At 44.4% G+C, this 18506-nt stretch overlaps 2 protein-coding genes across 9 annotated transcripts in view; one reads left to right on the top strand and one right to left on the bottom strand.

Annotated features, from left to right (window-relative positions):
- The first annotated feature begins 222 nt into the window (after positions 1–222).
- On the top strand, positions 223–15556 carry CLCC1 (chloride channel CLIC like 1). 5 transcript variants are annotated; one of them, XM_026793469.2, is made up of 12 exons: positions 223–449; positions 2060–2215; positions 3868–3960; positions 4828–4935; positions 6150–6371; positions 7485–7625; positions 8725–8818; positions 9896–9993; positions 10074–10220; positions 10818–11102; positions 11639–11884; positions 15279–15556. In XM_026793469.2, exons 2-12 carry the CDS (start codon positions 2069–2071, stop codon positions 15285–15287), a joined length of 1590 nt encoding a protein of 529 aa, XP_026649270.2. In that variant the 5' UTR covers positions 223–449; positions 2060–2068; the 3' UTR covers positions 15288–15556. The 5 variants fall into 5 exon arrangements, with proteins under 5 accessions (XP_026649270.2, XP_074402318.1, XP_005487148.2 ...); XM_074546217.1 differs by having other exon boundaries at positions 223–479; positions 2068–2215; XM_005487091.4 differs by having other exon boundaries at positions 225–479.
- The window catches only part of GPSM2 (G protein signaling modulator 2), a 28041-nt gene continuing 20368 nt past the window's right edge, over positions 10834–18506 (bottom strand). For 3 of the 4 annotated variants that reach the window (XM_074546212.1, XM_074546210.1, XM_074546211.1), the window contains exons 8-14: positions 18183–18291; positions 17665–17794; positions 17275–17342; positions 16184–16360; positions 15261–15423; positions 14819–15120; positions 10834–13416 (exon numbers count right to left, since the gene is read on the bottom strand). In XM_074546212.1, the coding sequence (XP_074402313.1) occupies positions 13252–13416; positions 14819–15120; positions 15261–15423; positions 16184–16360; positions 17275–17342; positions 17665–17794; positions 18183–18291 (1114 nt within the window). In that variant the 3' untranslated portion in view covers positions 10834–13251. The remainder of the gene's footprint in view (positions 13417–14818; positions 15121–15260; positions 15424–16183; positions 16361–17274; positions 17343–17664; positions 17795–18182; positions 18292–18506) is intronic. The other variant, XM_074546213.1, reaches the window with a different exon arrangement.

Here is an 18506-nt window from a genome sequence, read left to right as displayed (position 1 = left end):
GGTATGTATGACACAATGATGCATACATAAAGCTATGTTGGAGGAAATAGGGTTTCTCTAGCTGTCAGTCTATTTAAATCAGCATATTTAGAGCAATAGTGATTTCCTGACATTAATTTCATTCCCAGTTGTGTCTTTACAGGGCGGGTCTGGTTGCACATCCATCATTTTACACCCCGCCTGCTGTGCCTGAGCTTGCATCGCATTTAGCGCCGGTTCGTCTCTCCGGCCGGGGCCCGCTCTCCGCTGCTCCCGCGGGGCGGGGCCCGTTCTCAGCCGGGGCCCGGGGCGGAGCCGCTGCTCCCGGGCGGGGCCCGCAGCCCGAACGGCGCCTCGGGCCCGGGCGGCGCTGCCGCAGCCGCTGCTCCGCGGCGCTTCCGGGGCGGAGCCGGGCCCGGCTGGGCGGCGGCGGCGGCTGGCGGGGCGGCCCCGCTGCGGGTAAACACCGGGTGAGCGCCGGGAGCCCCGCGGCCCCTCAGGTAGCGCGGGCGGCGAGTGGGGCTGCGGGCGGGCGGGCGCCGCTGGCCGGGGCCTGCGCGGTGTCGGGGCGGGGAGGGGTTGAGGGCTGCGTGTGGCGGCGGAGCCCGTGTCGGGTGCCATGAGAAGGCGGGGGAGAACCGTGTGGAGCCGCTTCTCTATGGCCCTGGCGGTTCCTGCAGCTCTCGGGCGGCAGTGCCGGCCTGCGCCGGCCGGAGCGGGGCCCGCGGCCTGCGGAGCCGCACCGGGGAGACCAGGCCGTGGCGCCGGACAGGGCTGGGATGTTCCTGCAGGGCTGGCCGAGGTGAGTTCTGCCTGACGGGCATGCTGGCCCCTTCGTGAAGGAATGCTGGAAACCAAAGTTCATCAAGGAGGAATGTTAGCGTTGGCAGTGGTTCTCCAAGGGCAAGCTGCCTGCGCCCTTAGGAGCACGATCTCTGAGGGAGCGCGGGGCATCGCTCTCTGAGGGAAACAAAGGCTGGAGGAACGGCAGGAGGTGGTGTGGCCTTGCTCTTAAAACAGTGCGGCCAAGGGGAGCTAATCCAAAGGGGTGACCCAAAACCTGAACGTGCTCCGTTAACTCCAAAATACCTATCACTTTCTACACTCCTACGTGTGTTAATGAAGGAAGACGTGTGCATGCTTTAAAGTCACTCAAACTGCGTCTAAATACGAAGTGTCATCAACTGAAGCTCTGCCTTTTGCCCTCCCTCACAAAACCAATATAAGTATAGGCTAAGAGGGGCGGAGGTCGGAGGAGACTCCACCTCATGGGTCTGTCGGCGGGCTCTGCCTCTTTCCTCCCCCTTAGGAATGACTATTGGGTAAGGCTCGGACACCGAGTGCTCCCTCAGGGAATTCAGAGAGCCAGCTGCTGTTTGCGATTGTGCTCCTGCAGACGGTGTGTTTATCACTGACAGCGTTTCTGTTGCTCAGCAAATGACAGTGTTTTGCACCTGAGGGTTGTTGAGCGTTTCCAGGCTGTGGTCTGGCCAGGAGAGTTTGTTGGACGCACCGGACTCACGGTGTGTCTGTCGCGCTGTGTGTGCATCTGTGATTGTGGTGGTTCGTACTGAGTGTGACTGGAGCCACAGTGCTGTGGCTGAAGCACAGGGCTCTGTGCTTCCCTTTTTGTGCGGAATTGGCCATCCCTCAAAGCACAGCCACTCCCAGCCCCTCTGGTATCCGAGGAACGGCTGAAATGTCAAGGGCAGTTTTTCTGCCAGGTCTTCCTATTAATGTGACAGTAAAATTTGCTTTACTGTTAACACAGTGCCGTTGTGGTGAAGAGTGCTGGAGTTCTGCACCGTTTTATCATATTTAGCAATACTGAACTCTGTGCTACACCTGCTGATAACAAAGTCAGGGGTATTGATCCACTCATATAATACAGTTTAATTGTGCATATTATTGTCAGCATTTTCCTTGGGAAGAAATAGGGAAGTGAGTTTAAACCTTCTTAAGGGAGAACTGAGTTTTTTAAAAGCTCCACTTTTAGTTTTTTTCTTGTAAGATTGTTTCATTTTTTTGATACCGCATGTTACACCCTGACCTAAATACCTGAATTTCTTGTTGTATTCAGTGATACAGGATGCTGTTTCCTTTGGTGTTGTGTGCAGTGATGCTGACAGGGAGCTGTAAAGCTCAAGAAGATGAATGGATTGACCCCACGGATATGCTCAATTATGATGCAGCATCAGGAACAATGAGAAGACCTTATAAGGTAGAGAAAGAAAGGGTGTGTCTCTCTCTGTTGGAAGATTGCTTTTAAACTGTGACAGTAAATAATGATAGCAGTATGGTGTTTTTAAGGGCTTATTATCTTGTATCTGAATCCATACACAGAAAAGTCTTTGTGTCCATGGTTAAAATTGCAAGAGAAAAAATAGTGTAATTAGCTCAGGATCTTTCCCTGGTGAGCTTCTGTTGCACTCAGATAAGTCACATCAAGCAGGCTTTTTGTATTTTCACAGGTGGTGCTTGATTTATGCAGGTTGTGGCACCACAGGTTACTGCTCTGAGAAGTACTGGGTTAAGCAGCTCTTGCTAATTTCCCAAGTATAGTGTTAAATATCTTGAAAATCAGGTTCCTAACTGATAAAAGTTGGGGGAGTTAAACTTAATTATTGTATTTTATTTTAGTCCACCAGTTTCCCAGCAGCAGGAACCAGTTTCCCATTTCTTGTGTGGGACTATTTTGAATTTTAATGGTGTTTTGTAATGCTGGGCCTCAGTTTTCAGAAGGTCAGACTAGGGATTGAGTGCTGTACTTTTAATGAATCATTAACACTGAAGAGAAGATGAACTAGGAAAAAAATCCGTTCTAACAAAATGAATTTTCTCTGTCTTGTATGAGGAGTGGATCCTGAATACCGTGAGGTGCACGCTGATTATCTTGTGCATGTGTGCACACATGGCCCTGTAAAGTGGAGGTGGTTATAAGAGCACCCTTGATTTTTGCCATTATTCAACTTTCAAGTTTGGTTTTGCAGTCTTGAGTAATACTGTTTAAACACTGCAGAGCATAATTTTCTGAAGCTTAAAAGATGCAGAGTGTGTTATTGCTCTCCACAGCTTTCCCCATCAACCTCCAACTTCTCCACGTCCACCTGATAGTCATTAACAACCTTAAGGCCCAGCAGCAAGCTTTGGAGCCCAACTGCTTCAGCTTTATATAAAAAATTAGTAGCTTTATTGTTGTCTCCCACAAAACTAGAACTACATCTTAATTACTACTTTGTGTTTGTCCATCTTCTCAGGATTTCTTTTGTGCTCTGCAGAGATTTTAGGTGGGCAGGCTGTGTGGGCTGCTCAAGCCCTCAGGAGCAAACTTTGTTTCAGCACGAGTTCACTGGTTCAGGGCTGTTGTGCTTCCTCTTGGGGGCCTCCCTGGGTGTGCACACGTGGCTGGAAGCAGCCCTGCTCTGTGTCTGAGCAATGAGCAGAGGGCACAGGGAGCTCTGCAGTAGACAGAGGCAGGCAGCCAGAGTGGGGTTTGTGTTTGCCTGCAGTCTGGCTGCTGCTGTGGGAATTCACCTGCCTCAAAGCTGCCCCTTTGCCTGCTGAGTCAGTTTTCAGCCAGTGCCATTATCTAATCTGATGCACTCTGAGGGTCAGCAGCCCTCAAAGGAGGGGAAAGGGCAAGGGGAGGAGGACAGGCAAGACCTCACCTTTTGCATTTAGATAAACTCAAAGCAATTGTCCATCTGGAGCCTAAAATAACAGCAGAGAGGTAACTGCAGTGTCACTGGGAGGGTACTAGCAGCAAAGATCTGTACTCAATTTTTAGCTCCTTTGCTCATTCTAAAGTGATGTGGCTGTAGAAGTGTAACAGGGCTTGTTGGTCAAATTCTTGAATTCTGAAAATATGGTTTTCTTCTGTAATTTTAGCCAAACTATCATGACTCTGAGGAAGAGGCTGTGGATGCAGTCAGTACTGAAATCTCACGTTGTTCCAGGGTAGTAGATTCCTTGCAACACAAGGTTTGTTCTTCAGAATATTTTCCCATTTTATAGTGCTTATAAATATGCTTATGTATTTTAGTGCTTATAGTTTTTTGCTTTCTGATGATGCTCTTCTGGACCGTACCAAACAGGTGCATTGCTGGCATAATTTATTCTTTATGGAAGGGGAACCTCTAGGCAGAGGAGAAACTGAAAGTGGTTTGAATTCATGTTCAAGTTGTTGTTCTGCCTACAAAGGTCTGTTTCCTGCCGTGTTTTGTAGTGTAACAAAGTCAATAGGAGCTAGGTGCTTCTGCTCAGTGTCAGCAGTTTGGAGGTGTGGTGCTGAGTACCCCGTGCTGCTCTCAAGCTGTCAGTCCTGTCAGATTTTAGAGGTGGTTGTGGGCACAGAGACCAGGGCCATGTGCAGAGCTGCAGCTCTCAGGTGCTGCTGTCAGAGCCCCTCCCAGGGTGTGGGGATGCCTGAGTGGCTCCTGGGGCCCTTCCTGCCCTCAGCCATTTGCATCCCCAATGGGATATGTGGCATTTTAATGTTGTTTTAGTTACTTCAATTTTTTGGTAGTTCCCTCTTTTTTTTCCTGTTGCAAACTTAAAGTGTAAGGAGATCCAGATGTTTGCATTTGTTTCTAGATTTACTGAAGTCAGGATCTGAATATTACTAGCAGATGTGAAATCTCCAGTACTGGCCAGTTCTATGGAAAGCAGTATGTTCAGTAACTGTGTATGCTTTCTATCTGGCAGACTGACCAGGGAATCATTGCTAAACTAAAGAAATGTGCCCCTGCTAATCCTGAACTAAATGTGTTGGTATATTTGGGGTTTTTCTCTCCTGTGAAGAAGCTGGTTTGAGCAAAGTGAATAAAAGTATCTTTTGCACAATTGCAGATTGCAGAGTGTGAGAAGAGGAATGCCAAATCACAGGAGAGCCGCAGCTTTTATATTTTTAAGCGATTCTTGAATAAGATTTTAAATGAAGCTGGAAAACTTGGCCTTGTAAGTATTTGAACAGTCATTTAATAACACTTAATTAAAATGAATTCATATTACTGCTTTATGTAGTTTTCACAGTTACCAAGCATTGAGTAATTATGCTGGTGTACTTTAAATGCAATGAAGGGACCTGGATGGCAAAGGAAAAATGACAGAAGTGTGTGCATCCTGTACTACTGAGGAGACACAGTTGGTGTTTGATCTGTAGAGCATCCAAAGGAAGGGTTTGTGAATTCAGTGTATCTTAGCATCTGTTAGCTTAGCAGTCTGAGAGAGCTGAGGCTGTTCAGCCTGGGGAGGAGAAGGCTCTGGAGAGACCTTAGAAACCCTTTGAGTACCTGAAGGTGGGCCTATAAGAGGGAACTTTACTCCTAGTGCTAGGACAAGGGGAATAGCTTTGAACTGAAAGAGAGGAGGTTTAGAATAGATACTGGGAAGAAATTAATTGTTCTGATGGTTGTGAGGCACTGGAAGAAGTTGTCCAGAGAAGTTTCAGCAATGTGGTCTAGTGGGAGGTGTCCCTGACCATGAGGGTTGGAACCAGATTATCTTCAAGGTCCCTTCCAACCCAAACCATCCTGTGATTCTAACCATCAAGGAATAGCAGCTTATTAGAGTTTCCATGTAAGAATCACCTTGCTACTTTCTTTATGCAGTGATTTCAGCTGGAATAGAGTGAATTTTCTTGCTGGTAGCTGGTGCAGGGCTGTGTTTTGGCTCAGAGTGAGGGCACTGTTGCTGACACTCTGGTGTTTCAGTGGTTGCTCACTGGTGCTGTCTCTAAGCCAAGGACTTGGCTGTGCCCGTGGCAGCCGGGAGGTGCAGGAGGAGCTGTGAGGGAGCGAGGCCGGGACAGCCACGTATAATAGTTTCTATCTGTTTTATCCAGCTTTGACTGAGGCACACACATAGTGTATATGTAATTATTACTTGTTAATGAGCCCTGGTCCTGAAATCTTAGTGAGATAGTTTATTTTTTTAGGATTTGTTTCTTTAGAATTGAAAGATTACAAACCAGTTGAATTGTATTTTGTGTAGTTTAGATGAACAAAAAGGTTATAGAATCACAGTGTGCCCCCTGTCCCACGTTTTCATCCTGCAGCCTGCTTCAGAAGGGCACTGGTACAGAATGAGTATGATCAGTTTTGGCCTATGGATGCATTTGTATTTCCAAATCAGCAGCTTTTAACCCTTGTTTTGCTTTGCTTGGAATGCAGCCTGGGGAAGAAGTGGGCCATGCCCACTACGATGCTGAGATCATTCTCACCAGGCAGACGTATTTGGAGATCCTCAGGTTTGTCAGTGAGGAGGCCTGGCAGCCAGGAGCCCTGGATGAGGCACTCAATGATATCTTGGTCAATTTTAAGCACCACGATGAGGAAGCTTGGCGGTGGAGATTTGAAGACACCTTTGGAATTGATCTATATCATTTGTTTTGGGTAAGAGAATAAAGGTTGATTATTGCTTTTAATTGCTGTTTTCTTCAGTTTCTCTGTGCTAATCAATATTACCATCTTAACTCCACAGATAAAGCAATTCCTTCCATCATATTTCAAGTCAATCTTTTTTTTTTTGTGGTTGCTGAAGAATTTACTTGCTTTAATAAGGAATTCAAGTTTTTTATTCCTGTGGTCATCTGTTCTCTATTGTAGCTTTGGTTTGGGGCTTTTTTCCTGGTGTGCTTTTTCTTTTCTTGTCTTTTATATCTATGCTGCCAGACTCATTGTGCTCTAGCACTGTCTTACCTCGAGAACTGACACCTCATGCATTGTAGATCTTCCATGTTGGTCTCTTGTTCATCTAGCTGTTGAAGCTGTTGGCTTCTCCAAGAGTTGGAATATATACTGAGACAAGTATATGTTTAAACCCCTATAGGTCAGAGGCTTTTGCAAATTTTGTGGAAAAAATTGTATAGGGTTGGAGAGGAGAGAGGAGAGTTGGGAATTATAAAGTGCTAAGCTGAGGATCTCTAATAAAGATGACGCTTTCTGAATAAATCTTTACAATTCAGAATATGCCAGTGTTTGTGCTGACATAATCTTGCAAGTAGCCTGTCTAGATTTGAGGGGTCCCTGGAAGCCAGATGACAAAAGGAGGCTCAGTAACCTCTGAGAGGGGTCCTGGGGTGGAAAGACACTGTGGAGTCCTTGAAGTCTTGCGGCCGGTACCCAAGCTGTAACTTTGTGCAGGAGTTGGCAGCAGTTGTTCTGTGGTTCAGAGCAGGCACAAACTGCTCAAGCACTGGCTGACACCAATTTGATCATTTAGAAGTGTGGTTGCTAATGGAACAAATAAACCTGAGAAATAACTAAATATCACAAGAAACAAATGAGCAGCTGCAATGTCAGGCTGTGGCAGGGATGAGTATTGGTACTGCCACAAAGCTGTCCTGCCTTGTGCTGCTCAGATGGGCTGTGGAAGCAAGGAAAAACTCCGCTATTCCGTGTAAATGGCATTAGTAAAAACAAAAGTTGGAAGTTTCTTCATCTTACTGTCAGAAGAGATGAAAGGTCCAAATATGGGTCATAATGTTTTCCTCTTTTCTTTTTCAGCTACTCTTGTGCGTAGCGTGCATTGTGATTGTACTGGCTACAGAAGTGAGGACCTATGTGTCCCGCTTTGTTCAGCTGAAATATGTTTTATTTATGACTTTCCTCGTCAGCTTTGTATGGAATTGGTTTTACTTGTACACGGTAAGTTCTGGAATCGTAATGGCTTTTTGGCTTAGAACGGTACAGCTATGAGGGAGTTAAGGTTGTTTAGTTCCTTTGGTTAATTTACATACAGCTTTTAATTAACTGCAAAATAAAAAAGGGATAAACATTTTTCTTTTGCATGTTGATAGGGGTGTTAGGTGTAAAGAACAAAAGAAACCCTGACAACTGTATTGTGCTGTAGAGGTGCACAAAATTCAGAGAGCACTAAACTCTGATTTCACTACATGGGCAAGGCAGATGTAACCTCTGACTGAAGCAGCTTGGTAGAAAAGTTATACAGAAATATATTCAGATTTTTTTTCTTAAGATTCCTTGGTAGAAACTTTCATGTGATAGACCAGATAAATGCCTCATTAACTAAGTGGCTGATGGTACAATCAGATCAGTTTTATCAAGGAGGAATGTAGGACACCAGATCAAAGCCCAGCCACAAAATCTGCCCTCCCATCTTGTCAATGAGGATTGAAGTGCAGTGTGTCAGAGCCAGGGACAGCAGTGCTGAAGAGTGGCATGGCTCTGGTGGGCTTGGAATGCCATGCAGGTGGCTTGGGTTGAGGCAGTGAACAATGTCAGTTTTACAACAGAGGATTTGACCAATTTTTCTCTTGATTATCAGTTGCAATCAGTAAGGCAAAACTATAATAAATACAGTTATTTCTTATGCAATTTATTTGAAAAAGAAAAGAGAAAGTTTTAACTAGTAATTCCATGACAGCTGTGTCTCTGTTCCAGAAACATGTTAAGATGTCATCAGTTTACTTTTGCCTTGAACTTGTATCTTCCAACATTGGAGTCTGATCCTTTGACAATTCAGATTCCTTTTGGAGAATAACTTGGAGGTAGCCATTATCTCAGGGTTTTTGTCCATTCCCAGGAAGTTCTTAGAATTTAACTCCATTAAATTGTTTAGGTAGTAAACTTTTCTAAATACATATTACATGGGGAATTGTCATTACAAGGGGACAATGTGGAAGTTCCCATTTATGTGGGAACTGTCCCCAGGCTGCAGAGAGCCAGCAGGGCTGCTGAGCAGCAGCACTCGTGGCTGCAGCACTCGGTGTGTGTCTCCCTGCAGCTGGCCTTCGCTCAGCACCAGGCAGAGATGGCCAAGATGGGGCAGTTTGACAAGGTCTGTGCCGAGAAGCTGGAGTGGTATGGAAGTCTCATGGGTAAGCTCTTCTCTTGGTACTTTGCAGAAGTGGTTAATTTCACTAAATATCCATCCATAGTATCCCAGGATACTTTTATTTCTTCATGGGTAGTATGGGGAATTCTCCTCAATACATGATTACATGGTTTTACCCTTTTCCCATCCCATAAGACTTTGTTTTCTAGGCCTGGGGAGGAGAGCTGATCACAGCACTGTACTTGGGGTATGTCATGGTGTTACTTCTTTTTCTTGTAACTTACCTGTTTCCCCAGTACATTCAGTGCCCTTTACTAAAGACAGGCAGGCAGAGTTCAGAGCAAGGATTTTTTTTCATGTATTACACCTGTGAGTGCAATGGATTTCAGGAATTGGATCTATAATTGTTTATTCAGGTGATACTATTTTACAGAGAAAGCTGGTTTTTTTTATTAGCTGTTATTTCTGTCCAGTGCCATAGCAGATAGATGAAGGGTAGCAGCTCTTAAAGGCTGCTTGTTATGGTCTTCCCTGTGTAATTTCTTGACTCTGTTGTTTTTGATTGCATGTCAATGATTTATGTGCTGTAAAACTACAGACCACAGAAACACTGATGTCATGAATCACTTGTTTATAATGTAAAGGTTCCCTTAAGAAGTAAGACTTCCTGCTTGTAACTAAAACAGACCCTTGAATCCAGCAAGCAAAAGGAGACAATTTCAGTCTCCCTGCAGACTGGCAGATGGGCAGTAACACAGAATGATGCTGTGTCAGTAGCTGTGGACAGTGTTCACAGTAAGTTCATAGTTTCCACACATGAGACTTTTTTCCCTGAGGCTTCTGGGAACTGATCTCACCCAAAGAGCTTTCTTGATTATACATGGGGGAAAATTTCAGGTTCTTCTCTTTTTTTCCAGCCTTCCCTCCCCTTCCTGCATCCCCTTGACTGGATAAACTGTACTTCCAGCCAATCTCAGATGCGTAAAAATAAATCTGTTTTGGACCATGTCTAGAAGAGTTCTCTTCCGTCTGTAACTGAAATGCTGCTTTCTGTATTGCTGCTGTGTCACAAAATATCTTTTTAAGAAGTAGTAGTAATATGTGTCTGCTTTGATTTCAGAATGGCTTAGAAGCACATGGACGTTTCAGGATGATCCCTGTAAGAAGTATTATGAAATTCTGCTTGTAAATCCTGTGTATATGGTTCCACCATCAAAGGTATGTGCCAAGCCTGAGGGGACTGCCAAGGCCTAGGTTGGTGTTTGTGTGACAGCACTGGTTTTCTGCTTCTTTTCTAGGCCTTGGCAGTAACTTTCACCAACTTTGTAACTGAGCCTTTGAAGGACATAGGACAAGGTATTGGTGAATTCATCAAGGCACTTATGAAGGAGATACCATTAATTCTGCAGGTTCCAGTGCTCATTACCATGGCTCTGGGTGTCCTGGTTTGTATACATTCATCTTACATTTAGAAGCTCAGCTTTATTTTTTAAATATTAAATGTGTTTATATTTAAGTATTATCTATTATATTGTGTATTTCTCATTTGTAAACTGAACAGATTTCTTAGCACAAAGAAATTACTTCTGCAAGGGAATTTTTTCTTGACAAAGGCTTCATACTACAGTTGGTCTAGGAATTAAAAGAGCTGAGTTTTGCGTTCAAACTGTATTCCTCCCCCACTCCCCAAAGTGTGATACAGTAGCATTAAATTGCTTCAGATCTTAGGCTCTGTGACAGTTTATTGCACCTTAGGTCTCATTTCTTCTTTGAGTCATTAATTGTGATGTGTGTGGCTGGCATTTAACACAAAGACATTGAGTTAGAGCCTTAAACATTAATGTAGCACTAACAATGAACTGCATCCAGCCTGGCAGTTCCTGCAGTGTGGTCAGACTGCAGAAAGCTTGAGCTGGAGCCATTCCCTTCACCTGACTTTTTCCTTAAGGGTCTTGCAGATATATGACAAGAAATCTGTGTGAAAACCATAGGCTGCAGATATTCGGTGTTTTGCTCAGTTTTGGTTTTTCCCTCTCCCCTAGACTTTTTGCTATGGTGCAGGATCATCAGTGTCTGCATTAAGATACTTAAGGTCTTCTCAGAAGAAGAGTCTTCCCCTGCCTGCAGGTGGGCAGGAGCCCATGGCCTTTGGGCAGTACGATGGGAGGAGAGCAGATGAGTACTACCTGCAGCAGCAGCCCTACGTGCACAGAGGCCACCAGGACAGAGGGGACGCTGCCAGCAGGCCCCTGCTCCGGCTGAGAGCGGCCAGTGGCAGCAGGAGCCCGGACACGGCACGCAGCAGCGAGCAGCCGGACGCACTGCAGGTACCACAGGCGCCTCCTGGGGCTCTGGGAGCTGCCAGGAAACTGAGCAGATTGCAGTGGCACCTGCTGCAACACAGTCAAACAACATCATGAAACCCAGATCTGGGGGAGAGAGCAGCTAAGGAACTACACGTTCCCCTATGGAACAGTTTGATAAAGGTGTCTTGGATGTGTTTCTTCTGGAAAAATATCTTGCAGTAGCTAACTCTGGCAAGAAACTACTGAATTAAAATGCTTTATGTTAAAGACAACTTCAGCTTTGAGATCAATATGTGTGTGAGCTGGGCAATCATGATAACCCACAGAAGAAATGTGGAGGAAAGCAGCAGTGCTGACTTCCCTGTAAACTACAGAAAATTCAAACCAGATTTATACTCTATATTGGGCTTATTTACATGTTCTGTTTCCCGAGGGGAAAATAAATAGCCATCATGCTTTGGGTGAGCCCTGCCCCTTGAGCTGGGATGCACTTGGAACAATAGATGCTGTCACTTTTGATTGCTTAATTAATAGGTTATTATTGATTTTTTTTGCAGAACAGGTTGTACACTGAATCTGAAGTTCATAGACTTGAAACTCTCAAAGCTGAAAACCTTACTGCAGAAGCTGCACTTGAGCAGCAAAAACAGGAGACAAGCAAAGTAGAGGGAGAGACTGGAGAAAACTGTGTCCCCAATAAAAACCTAGAACAGAAGAGTTCTGCCACAGAACCGTGCGAAGAGAAGAAAGAGAACGTTTTACATGAGTCCGGGAAAGAGAATAAGGAAGACCCAGACTCTACTGTAAGTTTTGTCTGATCTTTACTTGTCATATACTTGCTAATTCTGCTCTCATTCTCAAGTGTAGAAGAGACAAGACTATCAAGGTGGGAATGTAAAATCTGGGAGAGGGTACTCTGTCTGGAGTCTGAAATAAAGGTGTTAATAAGATGATGCACCTCTAAGGGGCCAGAAAAACCCAGGCTTCTGGGGTGCTGCTGCTTGTTGGAAATCAGGTTTGTGTAATAAGTTTTGAGTAATTGCCATAATGCTAATTCCCAGCTCAGATGTCTCAGGTCTGTCTTTGGGTTTATGTTCTTTAAAAATAGTTTGCTTCTTGTCAGCTCAGTTTTAGGGCAGCTGATTTGCTCCTGGTGTAATGATGTGCAGAGAGTGAGCAGCTGATGGTGCAGCGGGCAGTTTGAGGCAGCTCAGAGCGGAACAGGGCCAGGAGAGGAGCTGCCCTGGGGATGGACATTGCAGTGCTTGTTCCCAGAGCTCCCCCAGCCCAGCTTGTCCTTAGCCAGGGCCAGTGAGCAGCTGAGGTCAGGCACAGGCAGCAGCAGCAGCAGCTGTGCATGTCTGTGGCTGGCACTGGAAGCCGGGGTGCTGCAGGCACTGCCCCACACCCATGGCAGGGGGTGCCCAGTGCCCACCACCCCTGTGATTCCCTGGGGCATGGGCACCTTTCACACAAGCTGTAGAGCAGCATGAGCAGCTGTTTCTTGAAATAAGTACTTCTTGATAACTTCTGCTGTTTGCAGAACTGTTCTGAATTAATGTGGGAAACAGTTAGCTAAATATTACCAAAAAACCATAATGCTTGAAAAAACTATTTTTTATTAAACAGAATTAAAACTAGGGTTTAATTTTTTTATAGAAATTGTTTCTTCCAAACTGTGTTTCTGCAAAGAGACTAAATACTAAAGCTATTTATTCTCTTTTTTTTAAATTATTTTTTTAAAAAAGTATAAAAGAAAACAGAACTTTTTTTCAGGAAGTACAAATCAGGGGAAAAAATCAAATTTTCTTTAAAAAGAACATAAAAATTTAAGTCTTTCACTAGATTGAGACAGTGGTAGAATCCACTAATGAGCAATGAGAGCATTGACAGAGAAAAAAAAGTCATAATAATTTTGACAGACTAGAAGCAAATAAGAGGGAGACACAGTACCAGTACCTCAGACACTGCTCTGAAAGCAGCTGCCAAATGCACGAGCAGGGGCAGCTCTGTAAGTGCTGCTCACCAGTGAGATGCTGCTGCTGTTTCTGTGAAAAATCAGGAGAAAGGAGACAGAGCTACTGATTGCAGTCATCTAAAAAAGGCAAGTGTGCTTTTCCAGCAAACCAGAATGATCCCTAGGATGCTGCTGTACATACTGCTGGGCTCTTCAGCTGGAATTGGGTCCCTTTATGGCTGAGGGTAGCTGGACTCTCTGCTCATCCATTCTCTTGGCTTGTGAGCGCAAAATCAGGCTGAAAAAATCCTCATCTGGTACAGTGGGGCCTTTGGCAGCTCCTGGAGGAGCACATCTCTGATCATCCAGTCTGGAGCCCTACAGACAGACCAAGCAATACAAGCTGCATATTTACAGGAAGATATGGAGTAAGTGAACAATATTAAGTGAAAAAGCTACTAAAACCTTTTGCTGGCAGATTTAAAGCTCGTAGAGAGATTTAATTTATAAGTTTTGTTTCAAGTTAAACTTGCTAAATTAAATCATTGAGTCCAAGTGTAACTAAAATGGTTCCTCTGCCCCACTTGTCCCATGTGTCTAAAAGTGACCCCCCCCCCCAGTTCAGTTCTTTGACATATTGCAAAATGAGATTTCTTAGCATTAGTACAGGGTGTTTCTGGTCTCATACACCAGGAAGTATGGTTGTCTTCCTTTCCTTACACAGGGACTAAAAGCTGGCTGCAGTGCTGTGAGATTTGGGAAGGCACTCCTTGAAGGCCCCCTTGCCTCTGCTCTGTACAGCTGGGTACAGTTTAGTGCCAAGCTTCCAGAGCAGGTGGCAAACCCTGCTGGGCTGGGCTCTGCTCCCCGGGGGGGGAGGGGTGTTCCCACAGGAACAGGCTGCTGCTGGAGGGCACTGTGGGCACAGGAGGAAAAGCACAGCTCTCCGTGGTGGCTGGACCTGCGACAGGCACCCTTGGCACAAAAAGGCTCAAAGGCAGCAACCCTTCTGTGCTCGTTTAAAGCAGTCCATACTGATCAGAGGAGATTAAATATTTTTCCAGTCCTAAAAGAGAATATTTCTAGATTCTTTGCTTGACTCACAGAAGGAAACAGACAAGCTTCTATAACAGAACATGGTTTTTTCAGCAGGCTGATGAGCACTGTCATGTAGACTCAATTCTCAGCCAGGCTGCCATACTTTACTGGCCTTTGGAGAACTCAGCATCTGAATCTCGTGTTTTTGGCTGCTTGTCAACCAATCAGACAAACCAGCAAGTCTTTTTAATTCTTTTTGGTCTAATTGGTATATGCACATGCTCTAATTGAAAATCAGTCACCTCACTGGTATATTGCTATAAACTATCATTTAAACTTAATCTCACGGAAATGATGACTACTCTTACCACCAAAACCTGGATACTAAGTTCTTTCAGTTGATAAATTAGGATTGGTGGTGTATCAAGTGTCCTCCTTAGCAAGCCAGGTCTAAACACTTAAAACCATTTTACATACTCCTTGCAATAGCCTCACTTGTTTTTCTTCACGTTCTAAGTATTTCTTACTTTTAATAGTTACTATGGTACAAATACCAAAATTATACTTTCTAAACTGGATAATTAACAACACCCCAACCCTCACCTTCTGTTCTCTTATGTTCCTCCTTATCTGTCAGATCAATACATATCTTAAACCACAGTGGCTTCCTTACAGAATGCAGTAGAGGAGGCCCAGTTGCAGTCCCCAGAGGCAGAAGCTGAGGAGGTTGCTAAGCCCTTACCTGGCATTTGATCAATATGTCAAAGAAGTCGTCATCCAGGTCGCCGTTGGCGCCGGCCCCGAGCTGGCCCAGCAGGGCGTGGCTGCGGTGCTGCTGCTGCCTCAGGCCGGGCAGCTGGCCCTGGCTCTGGCCCTGGCCCTGGCTCTGGCCCTGGCTCTGGCCGGGCAGTTGGCTCTGGCTCTGCCTCAGGCCAGGCAGGTGGCTCAGGCTGGCGCGCTGCTCGTCCAGGCGCCGGCTCTGCGAGCTCGCCAGCAGCTCCAGGAACTCGTCCGTGTGCGGGGACACCGCCGACGTGGAAAAGGCTGCCCGGGACACACAGAGTAATCAGAGTTAGCCTGGGAGTAAATCCATTGCTGTACTGAGTTGTCTGCAAATACATTTTGAAAATACTATTTGGCAAAAAAACTTGAGTCAAATATGGATTTTGCTTTTAAAAAATTACATTTTATCATCGTTTTAGGTGGAGTAGAGGATGTTGCCACTGAAGGAGCTGGGAGTCTGTTCTTCTCCTGGAAGCAGCACCTCTGATCATCCATCCTGTTACTCTGGAACCGACTCAGCAGATCAAAGAACCCTTCGTCTGCCATTGGCTCACGGCTGCTTTTCTGAAAAGGAGAAAATTTGGGGTATTTGACCTTAGAGTGCCTACAGCTGGGACAACTGCATCAGAGTTTCAGTCCAGTGATATGCTTGACATTTACATATCTGAAATTTATTAAATAAATTTTTTTTAGTCAACCTTTTCTATAGCCAGACATCTATCCAAAGAGGAGATGCTAACGCTAGGGCAGCATTTTGGAGGGTGAAATATATTAGAAATGTCTCATTCTCTGAAATGGAAAGAAACTGCACTCTGATCATGGTAAAATGGGAGTTATTCCTCCTCAGCTATTAATCCAACAAAACCCCAAATGCCCATGAGAAGAAAAAGAAACAAGACCAGCAAAGAACAGTTGCCATTGATCTCAGCTCTATGACCAAATGCCTCAGTTCTTTTATTTTGAACTGACTTCTCAAGACTGTAATAACCTAAAAATATGTCCAAAATATCTCCCACTGTCTGGATCAGGAAAACAGATTTTGCTAAGTTTAGAGAAGTAGGGTCTAAAAGAGACTTAGAAATGAAATTTATTTGCAAGCTGAGGTCTAACTTCAAAAAAACCACCACAAATAAAATGTTTCAGTAGTAGGAAAATCTTAAAGCTGGCACCACCCCTGAGAGAGCTGTAGAATAACAGATTCTGCATCAGTTTAGAGCCACAGTGTTTAAATCAAGTTAAACTGAACAGGACAGCTGCAGGAAGGTGTTTTCCACAATTCTGATCACACAAAGATGAGTAAAGGCCATAGGCTCACCACACGTACCCTCTGAGAGTTTGGAAGTCGATGATCAATGGAATTACTGGCATCCTGCAAAACTTTGGAGGTGGTGCCATTTTTGTACTTTTTGCCTTTTAGTCGATTTACAAAATGAAGTTTTGCTGAAGTTTTGGCAACCAGTGGTTTCTGTTTAACAAGAATCTCACTGTTCCAGTTTGGAACCTAAGAAAACAAGAGTCAGGAAATTAAGCCTTCTGATTTTACTTACCAGTACTGTTACCCCTTACTTGCTGCTGCTTTTCCTCCCCAAACTGAGGCAGCTTTACACTATTTTGTTCTTGCAGCCACAAGGATGTACCCAAAGAGGCTCTTGAGTGCCAGTGCTGACTTCAGCTGTACTGACTACACATGCTTTGAGATTTCATTGATTAACATAACAGGCTTTGCCTTACCTGAAGAGACTGCAATTAGATATCCCAGTGAGGAGGGAAAAATAGCAATTTCAGTCTGCCACTGGAATCATTTATGCAGAACTGCCAGCCCAGTATTGAAAGGCAGAATGTAGAAGAAATCTCTCATAGACTGACACAAGGATTTTAATTGGGAACTCCCATTGCCAAAAGATTCCTGAGCTTAGGGAGAGAAGTTGTTTTGCCTGTGACTCAGCTGTAACATTTCTGAAATAGCATCCTTACTCCAGATGGAGGCTGAAGCTTCTGATGGTTTGCAAGTTGGTTGAAATCTCAAAGTGAAAAACAGAGCATGTATTTTAAGTCCCTGTAAAATGACTGTAACCAAAGAAAAAGTGTTCAGAAGAGCTAAGCTAAAGTTCAGGAATTTTATTCTGAATTACTTTCATGCTGCAACCTCAACCCATCTCTATAAAGAGATGAAAATTCCTTTGACGCTCATTACATCACTCATGCAGGGAATAAAGCAGGCCTCCCACAAGCCACTACAGCCATCACCTGTCACATGCTGTTACCTACGTAACAGAAGTATTTTTGGTTAGTATTGTTAGACGTGGTGTTATGGAGCTCCTGTGATCAACTAAATTAAAAAGGGAGGCAAAAGGCACATCAGCACACCCTCAGGTTTCACTGCAATATCAGAACAGAAAGAAGCAAAGTGCCAACCTTTTCTGGTGTTAATTTCATAAGTTCCATGTTCTCCATGCTGTAACGGCGTCCTCTTGGTCTGCCACCTTCAAGAGACAAATTCATCTTTTTATTATTAAAATTTATGGTGTCACTTGACAAGCTGTGGCTGTACTCCTCTAAGGTCCAAGGTCCAAGCCACAGACACAATTAGAACACACAAAGAAACTAAGCAGTACCCTGGGATTCACAATATAAATCCTCCAGAAAAGGAGGTGCTGAAGGGGTCCAATACCTCAAGAACCTTTTTCAGCTGCTGGGGAGAAAACCAAGCAAACTTCCATAGTCAACCCCAACTCATTAAAGAACTCAAATTAGATTCTTTTTTAAGTCCTCTGTTGGAAAACTACTTCAGAAAGAGGCACATACCATTCAAACTGTTTTCCACTGCGTGGCTTTCTGCCATCATGGAGTTGTTTGTGCTGTAGCTTAATCCAAGAACCATTTGAAGATCTGAGAGATTAAGTCTGGCAGTGAGTTCTCCACTTCTGTCTCCTACCTTCAAGCAAATAAAATAAGCAGTTGTATTACCTTAACAAATACATGTGTAACTGTAAAGCAATCCTTGTCCCATGACTTCTGAGAGAAAAAGGCTGAAAAGATTTTCCTGCTTGAAGACTGAGAACATCTTTTTAAAGAAGTAACAACTAACAGGTAACATAGAAAAGCTAAAATAATTTCTGCTTGGCCACTAACTTGGGAGTCCATGACACCATTGTGAGTGGTGACACTAGGACAAAGGAGCTGACTGGCTGAAATAACCTGGAATCAGCTGTCTCTAGAATGACTGAAAATGCATTCCATCACTCAAACTCACACCTCCATAAAACCTCTGGGAGCAAGAGCAAAAACCAACAGCCAGCACAGTGGGAGTATGGAAATCATACCTCTCTTGAAATCTCCAGGTGCCTTTCTGCAAAATGGATGGCTTGGTCATGATTTCCCAGAGCAGTGTAAGCATTCCCTAAACTCCAGCATGCTCTTCCTTCCCCAATTCTGAAAACAACACACATTTGCAATTACACCTCTACCTGAACACCAGAGGTCAGGTTTTCACAGTACTGCCAAAGTAATTTGCTGGGCTAAAAAAATTGAGGCAATCATCAGAGACCATGCTACCCCCAACATATTAAATATTGTATTTAAGGAGTGTGATCTGGTTATAAATAAATATGAACAAATTTAATATTTTTATTAATTTTTAAGCTCAC

The sequence above is a fragment of the Zonotrichia albicollis genome, chromosome 8 (genome assembly GCF_047830755.1).
Source record: "Zonotrichia albicollis isolate bZonAlb1 chromosome 8, bZonAlb1.hap1, whole genome shotgun sequence".
NCBI classification, from domain to species: Eukaryota; Metazoa; Chordata; class Aves; order Passeriformes; family Passerellidae; genus Zonotrichia; species Zonotrichia albicollis.
Note: the sequence above shows the minus strand (reverse complement) of the source record. Positions and strands in the feature narration are given on the sequence as shown.